Source organism: Microtus oregoni, unplaced genomic scaffold (genome assembly GCF_018167655.1).
Source record: "Microtus oregoni isolate MIOR12 unplaced genomic scaffold, Mior012 000047F_ref0000412, whole genome shotgun sequence".
In the NCBI taxonomy this organism is placed as follows: domain Eukaryota; kingdom Metazoa; phylum Chordata; class Mammalia; order Rodentia; family Cricetidae; genus Microtus; species Microtus oregoni.
In genome coordinates this window covers 14,841,452-14,851,884 of record NW_024543221.1, presented here as the reverse complement: position 1 = coordinate 14,851,884, position 10,433 = coordinate 14,841,452, and the positions used below count along the sequence as shown (strand labels likewise).

Here is a 10,433-nt window from a genome sequence, read left to right as displayed (position 1 = left end):
ACAGCTCTAACGCAAAGACCCGGTGCTCTACCTCCGAGTTCCATCTAGGGGCCATCGCTGCTGCACCTCCGCCCCAGCGAAACTGAACCTCAGTTCCTGGAGAGTCACTCAAGCTCCGCGGGTACACGCAGCATCGAATTTCGCGTGGCAGCCCACCTTCCCTTACTCCGATCCCCTCCCGTCTGGGGACCTGGAGCCAATCACAGAGCTGCACAGCTCCGGGTTGTAAAGTCCCGAGTCCGGGACCCGCCCCTCTTTGTTGCGGTGTCCAATGGACGCCTCCAGAACATCGGCGGCTGCCCGGGTGACTCGGTTATATGTCACAGAATAACATTCGAGAATGGGCGATGGAATGAGCCAACATTCTCCACAGCTCCAGCAGCCTTCTGCAGCAATGAGGCCGGCTGGCTCGAGGTGGGTCCCAGTGCCCCGCGCGCGCCCTGACCACCCGCAGCTGCCACTCACGGTGCCCGCGCGGGACCCGAGGGAAGGGGGCGGCGCTGCGCTTGCCCGGGAACACCGGCTGGAGCCGCCCCTCGCGCGCCAGGGTTTGGGGGGCTTCCGGGAAGACGCCAGGCCTCCTTAGCAAGCAGAAGCTGCTGCGGCGCCCTCGCGCCAGCCCTGGGTGCTCACGTGCCTGCTGGCTGTGGGTCGGTGGCGATCCATCACATCTGGGGACCCGGGAATGAGTGGAGCCTGGAGGGTACCCCCGTGTCTTCTTGCTACACAGCTGTCTTGCTTCTTCCCACCCCGTCCTCTCTGCACCCCGTGCTCCTTGCATGCCTCCCCATCCCCGGGTGCAGCTGGGTGTGAGTCTTCGTGGCGCCCTTCCAGCCGCCTTGCTAGGTAATCCGCCGGGCTAGAGGCTCGCGTTAGTCCTAAGGGGGTGGGTCTGGGACAGGGAGGCTGGGGATGGGCGGGAGCCTGTCTGAGTCGCAGTGTGTGCTGTTTCCACTGCTTTCAGGCCCGGCCAGTGAGTGGGAAGCCCGGCAGTTTCCCTAGCGCTGTCCTGCAGCCGTGAGAGATGAAGGCCAACCCCACGGGGCTCTGATCTCCGGCGCGCCCAAGTCCCCCGTCGCGTGCCCCTCACCATGACCGGCTCCACCGCGGACACTCATCGCTGCCCCCACCCCAAAAGCGCCAAAGGCACCCGGTCCCGGAGCAGCCACGCGCGGCCAGTAAGCATCGCCACCAGCGGGGGCTCGGAGGAGGAGGACAAAGACGGCGGGGTGCTGTTCCACGTGAACAAGAGTGGCTTTCCGATCGACAGCCACACCTGGGAGCGAATGTGGCTGCATGTCGCCAAGGTCCACCCCAAAGGGGGAGAGATGGTGGGCGCTATCAGAAATGCTGCCTTCCTGGCAAAGGTCAGTGGCGCGGCTGGAAGAAGGTGGGATGGTCCGGATGGGTGGGATGGGACCAACTCAGTCAGGACATAGCTGGAAAAGCAACCTCAAGTCCAGCGACTGAGTCCAGAAGGGGCAGGCAGCAGACTTGCTGACTTGACCATGTAAGGTTAGGCTGAGCCAAAATCCACTATGTACCTAGCCCCTGTAACATCTTCTTCATCAAAAGCTAGTGTCACTAAGTCAACTCCAAGCCACTCCAAGAAAGCATAGAACCCCAAGTCCACTCCGCCTGTCCTCCGTGGTGTCTTTTTCTCTTCCCCTGTCCCCCTAGCAAATGGTTTATGGAGCCGTGAGTGAACTTGTAACCAACCAGCCAGACTCAGACTCCTCAGCATGAATCATTTCTAGACTTTTACCAATTCTTTTCCTCTCCTCTCCTCTCCTCTCCTCTCCTCTCCTCTCCTCTCCTCTCCTCCTCCTCCTCCTCCTCCTCCTCCTCCTCCTCCTCCTCCTCCTTCTTCCCCTCTCTCTCTCTCTCTCTCTCTCTCTCTCTCTCTCTCTCTTAATGACAGTGACTTTACCTCTGGAGCTTGCAGAAACAGTGAACTGTCTCTTCCCAGTTTATCTGGCACCAAGGGGAGAAACGGGAAGCGTTTGGCTGTGGCTTAAAAGGGACTTTCCAGTACACAGAATGAATTAGTCTCCCTGGGTAAAGGAAGAGGCAGAGTGAAGCTCTCTTTTTACTCTGGAAAGCAGCCAGCCAGCCAGCGATTGAACTCGGTGACCAAGGATATGGTTACAGAGGGAGGATGTCCCCTGGTGGGAGTGTCCTGTTATATAAAATAGCAAAATGCAAGCTAGGTGAATGCCTGGTGTGCCACTCTGGAGATGGCTGCCCAGACCCTAGGGACCCTGTCTGCTGAGAAGGATCCTGAGAAGATGCAGGAATCACTGCCTGAGACCCAGAGCCATGCGGTAGTCAGGTCCTAGCCTGCGCAGAGCTGAGCATGCAAGCCTGCAGACCAGAAGGCTGTGTGCACCCTTGGGGAAGTGGAGGGGGCTCTCTGCTTCCCGCTCCCTGCTCCACTGTGTTTTATTACTCTGCTAGGCAGGGAATTTATTCTGTCCAAATCGCAGCTTGTCTGGTGAGAAACTGATACCCGAGCATCAGCAGGAACAATCCCTGCTCTTGCACACAGACAGCCCGGGCTCTTGAGTTCGTCTTTCTCTCCTCGTCATGATCCACCAGAGTCCTTAAACATGGAAGAGTTGGCCAGAGGGAGAAGGGCTGAATGGCACTGTCTGGGCTGGCTTTCTGATTCCCTCACCTCCCTCATTGTGCCTTCATCGTCCCCCCAGTTCCACGTGTAGGAGCCCCTCTCTGTGAACAAGCATTGGATCTTTGTGTTGCTGAAGATGTCTCATTCAAGTCCTCCTGACAGGGGATTAGTACAAGACAGAGACCCCCTGCCTCTGTTCTCCGTAGCTTCCTCTTCCTTCCCTTTCTCCTCCTCCCTCCTCCTCCCTCATCTTCCTCTTCATCCTCTTCTTGCCAGCGCCATTCTGCTCTTTCTGGAACGTTGGCTCATTAGCCACCAGGCGGTCCTCGGCATGAACACATACGAGATGCAGTATGCTAAATGTTGCTGAGGTCATGCTTCCAGTATTATAGCGGAGTGCTTTCTTTTCATAAAAGGATGTTCCAGTTAGGCATGGTGGTGAATTCCTTCCTGTAGTCTCAGTACCTAGAGGGGAGATGCAAGAGAATTATAAGTTCTAGGTCATCTTGGGCCCCACAATAGGTTCAAGGCCAGGCTGGAATGTGTATTGGGACCCTGTTTCAAGAAAGAAAAGAAGAAGAATCTTGTATTTTATATGAGAGCCTGGTGACAGTTGCTGCTAAGTCAGGACGCGCCTTGCCCAGTGTAGGCTGTGGGCTGCGTTAGATTTGTTGTTGTTGCTATTTATTTGTTTGCTTTTCATTTTTTTTTTTGAGACAGGGTCTCACTCTGAACCCTTGGTTGGCCTGGAACTTGCTCTGTAGACCAGACTGGCCTTTAACTCAGAGATCCTCCTGCCCCCCCCCTTTTTTTTTGGAGACAGGGTTTCTCTGTGTAGCCCTGGTTGTCCTGGCACTCACTCTGTAGTCCAGGCTGGCCTCAAACTCAGAGATCCACCTGCCTCTACCTCCTAAGTGCTGGGATTAAAGGCATGCACCACCACCACCTGGCTATTTTTTTAACTTTTAAAGTTTGATTTTCTGTGTATGGGTGTTTCGCCAGCACGTGTGTCTGTGCACCATGTACATGAGTGCTTTCACAGGTCAGAAGAAGGGATTTGATCCCCTAGAACTGGAGGTAGAGTTGTGAGCTGACATATGGGTGCTGGCAACTGAGCCCAGTGTTCTTCACCCCAGCCGTCTCATCAGCCTCCTCCCTGTTCTTTGACAGGGTCTTGGTTGTATCTGGGCTTATAGGCATGTCCCACCACCCCTGGTGACAAATGGGTCTTTAAACTTGAATAAGAACGTAAGATTTCACTTTACTACATTGCCTATTTGTTTTTTTTTGAGAGGCTTACATAGCCTAAATTAGTCTCAGATTCACTATTTGAGGCTGGCCCTTGGCTCCTGGAACTCTAGTCTAATAGCTGGTTCTCCATCCTCAGCCCTGGCTCCTGCCTTCAATATCCTCCAAACCCTAGTTCTTACCCAGGTACAGTCATGGAAGTCTCAAGCTGCTCTGTCAGAAGCCATTCCTCTCCAACGCCAGAGCTTGGCAGTCCTTCCCGGGGCCAACTTTTCCTCCTTAGCCAAGCAATGCCGTACTGAAGGGCATTTGCACCAGAGGTGGGTGGTGGGATGGTGCTGAAGCTGGGCAAGACTGACTACTTTATCCATAGACTGTGAACTGAGGCAAGATAGTATCTCGCCCTTCAGCTACGGACGTTCTGTTAGGGACTGTAACTTCCACCTGAAGGCCTGGGTATCTCCCCTTGGAGCGGGGGTGGGAGAGGATGGGGTAGGCAGTTTTCACTTGAGAGCCTCTCTCCACTGTGACTTCCTCCTTCTCCACCTGTGGCTGCTGAGCCCAAGTGAACACCTGACTACGTCCAATCCAGGCTTTTGCTGAGGTAATTTAAGAAAAGATGGAGTCATTGGAGTTACACAGAATGGACAGAGAGTGACAGAGGGTGACAGGTGCCACGGAGCAACTGGCCCTTCTCGATCTGGCTCTCATGCATCCTGGTACCCAGAGCCCAACTGCGGAGACCAGACCCCAGGGCGGCTCAGTCAGAAAAGCGACTTGGTTTCTTGCGGCCTCTGTGTGTGTGTGTCATTTTCGTGGTGATTCTAAATTTGGAAAGAATTCACATTAGAGGGTGAGCTCTAAAGTGTGAGCAGGCACTGGAGACTCCTGCAGGCTCTGCCCCTGCACCCTGTGTTCTCAGGGTGTGCCCTCCGTTCTATGGCCTGGATTCAGAACCGTCTGGATCTTCCCTAGGTGTGACCCAGGACCTCTGCCCAGATCCCAGACTGTACCCTTTGATGCAGGAGCTCGGGGCCATCCTGGCATTCTGTCTGCTTCATGCTACTCCTCCCGGTTCCCAGGAGGGTCCTGCCGCCTGTGCAGTGAAAGAAACGCTTTGGTTTCTCCTTGTTCTTGTCCAAGGTTGCTCGAGTCAGGGCTTCTTGCTGCCTCCCTGGCTCCAGGCCTGGCTTCCCCTCCCTTCTTCACGGTCCTGCCAGTTACACACCTGTGCCCACCTGCAGTTCTCCCTCTTGCCGTCTGTCAGTGTTCTTGTTTGGCGAGAAGGAAGAGGAGAGGCAGACCGCCAGAGTCTTCTCTGTCGCTCTCCTTATTCTTCCCTGCTTACCCCACAGCGTCTTTCTCCACATCCTTCAAACTTCCCTGGGCTTCCTCACCAGCCCTGGGCTGCCTTTCAGAGTGTGGTGACCAGCAGGGAAAGATGGAGGATGCCATTTCACAGGGCTTTAGTTTGTGTCATTAGCAAACTTAGCCTTTCCCAGGGGGGCACTGTTTGCATTTCTCCTTTAGTAAACCACTTTTTGTGACCTTATTTGTTTATTGTGGTGAAATCCATGATACATTACCTACCTTGAAGTGTATGACCGCTGCTATTTGGATTCTGACTGCCCCAAAGGCTCACCTGTCGAAGGCTTAGCCCCCAGCCTGGGCTGCTGTTAGCAGGTGAGGCCTCATAGGAAGGATTTAGGTCATTAGGGAATGTGCCCTAGAATCGGGACAATGACCCCCTACTGTAGAATATTAGTTTAGGGTGGGTTACTTTTGTTTATGCTCTGGAATATTTGTTTAATGATGCAAAAATGTGTTAGATTAAGTGAAATTCCCCTGTGGTCAGGAGGTTGGGTCAGCAGCTAGCTGACAGGAGGTGGTAGGAAGGGGCCAGGCGGAGAAGGGTTTTAAGGAGGGTCGAGGAGAAGCAGGAGGGCTTCTGGAGAGACACCAGCAGGAGAGGAGGTATACTTCCTGCTGTCCAGACTCTGAGGAGCAGAAGTCCACCTCAACTCTTCGAGTCTTGAGTTCTTTAAAGGGACAGAGATTTAGTTATGTTCCCTTCATAGCTTTGAAAGAGGAGGTTCCTGAGGGGACAGAATTCCCTCAGCGGCGGCTCTTGCAGCATAACCGCTGCTGGGACAGCCATGAAGACAACAACCCCCTGAGCCTTCCCTCTCGTTTCTTGGATTCCCTGAGGTGACCGGACCTTCTCCACCACATGCTCCCTCTGAGGGTGTGCTATAGGTCCAAAAGCTATAGGTACAAGTGACTGTGACCTGAAACCTCTGAAACCTTTGTTCTCTATAAGCTGGTCATCTCAGGTATTTTGTCTGGATGATAGAAAGTTCTGTGACATAAAGAACACGCACGTGGTCATGGTTCCATCACCGCCTGCATCTCCAAAGCCTTCCACTTCCCTTTCGAACTTAGCCACACCCAATAAAGCCCGCCCAATGCTTACTCCCTACTTCATCTATGAAGCCGACCACTCTAAGAACTTCACGCATGAAGAATTACATAAAATTTACCTTTAGAGCTGTCAGACAGGTATGGGTCGCTTTCCACCGTGTGGTTTTGGGATTAGACTCAGGGTTGGTGGCAAAGGCAGACGTCCTGCTGAGCTGTCACCGTGGCCTAGTGTTGGCTCTTTTGAGGTTGGCTTGCTTCAGGGTTCACCTGCATTTTGGCGTGTCCCCAACACATGCCGATTAGCATCTCCCTGTGTCAGGATGGAGTCTTGTTTATCCGTTCTACCATCCACAGGCCTGAGCTGGGCCCCACTTTTTCTTGGAGCCTAATATGCTCTGTCACTCTGTGAAGTCTCCATGAGTTAAGGGCATCACCTCCTCGTCAGCATGTGGAACCTGGCAATGGAGGTGATGTTCTTATCTCCTGTCGATTAGAAAGACATCCTAAGGAAGCAAAACCTCAGGGCTGTATGCCTAGGAACTAGGATCCATGCTCATTCTGAGCCTCTTTAATCCAGTTCCAGAGAACATGTTCCTGATGGATAATGGCACGGCTCCCCCTGTGTGTACCATGTATAGCCTGGTCCCTGCTGCCTTTGTATAAACTCCCAGGGTAGATGAGGCAGTGTTGTTATTTTACCTGCCTGCAAGCGGAGGCTGTAGGGGTCCTGGCCTGGACCAAGGCCTCCAGCTGGCAGGAGAGAGAGCATTCATCGTTATACCTCAGGGGCCCTTCTGGTTTATACTCAATCCAGCGGAGCACTGACTGCCTAAGGTGCTGCTCCAAGTTGCCCCAGGCTGAGCCCCAGGCAACTCACCTGACTTCAGGGTGTGAATAGCCGCTGAAGGTATTCTCCACAGAGTATCTTGGCTCTCCTGACCACAGCCCTGCTCCAGCCCACGTGGGGACACTTGCATTTGTCCTCCTTGGGAGCAAATGTGGCCACAGCCCACTGAGGTGACTGCAGCTGTTTTCCTAAATCCCTTGGGCGCCGTTGGCTGCTATTCTGAGGCCCAGCTGCCTTTGGAGTCCTGCTTCACACCCTGATCTATGGGCTCCATGGGGTGGGGGAAAGGTGGAAATAACTCTGTGGTCAGCTCCCAAAATGGACCCTGAGCCAAGTCACAGGCTACCCGTGTGGGGACTCGGTCTCTCACGTCCCTCACATCCTGACGTGTCTGGACGGGGATCTGTCTCCCTTCCTTCCTGCGCTGGACCTGGCCTAGCACTTAAAACATGGAGTTGCTGGTTGGGGGTGGTGTCTGTTCTTCAGCCTCCCTTCTCTTCCCACCTCTTTGAAACCTCTAGTTTGTTGTTATGTAGGCTTGGTAGACGTGTGGGAGTCACTGCGAAAAAACAAGGAACTCTCAACACTTGCTAATGTTGGTCGAACAGAGAATTCACGTGTGAGTTTGTGTGTGAAAAACTGTTTATGTGTGAGTGTGTTTGATGTGGGGGGTGTCAAATCGAGTCATGGGAACAAATGTTCAAATTGGAACCTTTTTCTCTCCAAAGTGACTCTCCCAGACAGGGAGTTCAAGTTGAAGTTGGAGAGAAAACGTGGCTTGTAGAACAGTCGGGCCTGTGTGCGTGTCCACAGGGCCGGGATCATGCTCACAGTTGGCCTGTGTGTGTGCGTGCCCACAGGGCCGGGCTCATGCTCACAGTTGGCCTGTGTGTGTGCGTGTCCACAGGGCCGGGCTCATGCTCACAGTTGGCCTGTGTGTGTGCGTGTCCACAGGGCCGGGCTCATGCTCACAGTTGGCCTGTGTGTGTGCGTGTCCACAGGGCCGGGCTCATGCTCACAGTTGGCCTGTGTGTGTGCGTGTCCACAGGGCCGGGCTCATGCTCACAGTTGGTCTGTGTGCGTGCCCACAGGGCCGGGCTCATGCTCACAGTTGGTCTGTGTGCGTGTCCACAGGGCCGGGCTCATGCTCACAGTTGGTCTGTGTGTGTGCCCACAGGGCTGGGCTCATGCTCACAGTTGACCTGTGTGTGTGTGTGTGTCCACAGGGCCGGGATCATGCTCACACACAGCCCCTTGGCTGGGATATACCAAGTGTGGCTGCTTCCCTTCCAGCTGAGGGGACAGTTTCTGTGGATTTAGGATGCCTCAGAGCCAAGGTTGAGTAGAGGCACAGAGAGGAAACAATCAACAGGGAATGTCTGCGGAAATGGTACACAAGTGAGGGAAGAGTGGGCTACCCCATGCTCGGCGTGGGCTAGCCCATGCTCAGGGTGGGCTATCCCATGCTCGGCGTGGGCTACCCCATGCTCAGGGTGGGCTACCCCATGCTCAGGGTGGGCTACCCCATGCTCAGGGTGGGCTATCCCATGCTCGGTGTGGGCTACCCCATGCTCGGCGTGGGCTATCCCATGCTCGGGGTGGGCTATCCCATGCTCGGGGTGGGCTACCCCATGCTCGGCGTGGGCTACCCCATGCTCAGGGTGGGCTACCCCATGCTCGGCGTGGGCTATCCCATGCTCAGGGTGGGCCACCCCATGCTCAGCGTGGGCCACCCCATGCATGCCTAACGCTCCGTGCCCTTCTCTCTCTGTGCCCGGCTCTGCGGCCCAGCTAGACTGGCCCCATTCCATCAGCTGTTTCACTAGCAGCTTCCCCGTCCACTTGCAAAGCTGGCCCTGTTTTCTCCAAGGATGAGACTAATCTTTCCTTTCACCAGTTCTACATCTTCGAAGAAGCTAATGCCTAGAGGAGACTCCTCCCTTAATCCTGCATTCATAGGGACCAAGTTTCTTAGTCACCAATGACAAAGCCCACCACAGACGGTGAGACGACGAGGAGTCAGTGGAGATAAACAAGCGTAATGTGTTCCTGTCTGGCTGGTGTCCTGGTGTCGGGAGTGGTTGGGTTTAGTGCTGACTGTAGGCACTTGGGGGAGGAGAGTCGGCTGGGCTGCCATGAGGGTGCCTCATGAGGCAGGGGCACAGCATTTACCTGGGGAGAGTCGGCAAGCCGAGGACCTTCCTTAATCTTGTCCTTGGGGTAAAGGCTCAGGGAGGGAAGCAGTGGGCATGGGAGGTGTGTAGTGTGGAGAAATGGTACACATGGCTGGTACCCATTCTTCTGTAGTTATTTATCGTGGGAGCCATTTGTCTCATGTCCTGTGTCCACGATGCTTAAGAGGGGAGCACGTATAATGAGGTCACTGTTAGCCAGGCTGCAGAAGGGACCATGTGCTAAAAATTTAAGAATAAGTGTCCTAGGTCAGTCTCTGGGATGTTCCACAGGACATGATCCCTGGCCTCGAGAAGGCAATGTCCCCATAGAGAAGGCAACCTCTGTTCACTCGGCGTCAGGAGGGCCATAAGAGAGCCATGACAGAGTGGTGTATGTTTGGAGGGGGCCTAGAGGGCCCTTCAATGGTGGACAGTTATCTTAGGAGGGAGATGCCGTGGGGGACGGGCCATGGCTGCTGGTGACGACACCAGATGTGTGCTCACAGGGGCAGCTCTCCCTTGAGACCAGCCCCATGCCCTGCTCTAGGAGCTGTGCCCCAAGCGACTCAATAACAGGAGCCCCCCTCTCTTTCTCTCTGTAGCCTTCAATTCCCCAGGTCCCAAACTACAGGCTGTCCATGACGATCCCAGACTGGCTCCAGGCCATCCAGAATTACATGAAGACACTACAGTATCCTTTCAGCCAGGGGCTGAGCACCCCAGACGAAGGATGGGCATGGTGATCACAAGCTTAGTGGCATGTCTGTCACCAGCTGGTTTGCCAGAGCTCTGGTAGGCTGGAAGATGTTGGAAGGGCACCCTTGGGAGAGAGCTTGCAGCACTCAGGCTAGCAGAGTACATCATGCAGCGACCAGAATGATCAGGGCTTGTCCCTTAAAGGCGTTAAGGTTGATCCACGGTGAGCTCGTGACTTCTCCTTTTCTGCTTCCCTGTCTTTTCCTCTGCCTTCCCTGGCATCCCCTCTTCTTTCCATTCCTTCTGTTTTTTCCACTTCTTGATTGTCTTTGTTCCCTTCTTTTCCTACCTTTCCTTCTCCTTTTCCCCCCAGAAATGACAGGATAAAAAGGGTAGATCATTGAATCTACTTTTAAAC

The 10,433-nt window shown here is 54.3% G+C and overlaps 1 protein-coding gene across 4 annotated transcripts in view; it reads left to right on the top strand.

The window, feature by feature from the left end:
- Positions 1-310: 310 nt before the first annotated feature.
- Positions 311-10,433, top strand: part of Vash2 (vasohibin 2) — a 34,435-nt gene continuing 24,312 nt past the window's right edge. For 2 of the 4 annotated variants that reach the window (XR_005972617.1, XM_041635289.1), the window contains exons 1-3: positions 311-414; positions 965-1,367; positions 9,922-10,010. Coding sequence is in view for 3 of the 4 variants with exons in the window: in XM_041635289.1 (XP_041491223.1) it covers positions 1,092-1,367; positions 9,922-10,010 (365 nt within the window). In the remaining variant the exon portion in view is untranslated. Of the gene's footprint in view, positions 415-554; positions 847-964; positions 1,368-9,921; positions 10,011-10,433 lie in introns of those variants that run through there. The other 2 variants (XM_041635291.1, XM_041635290.1) reach the window with 2 other exon arrangements.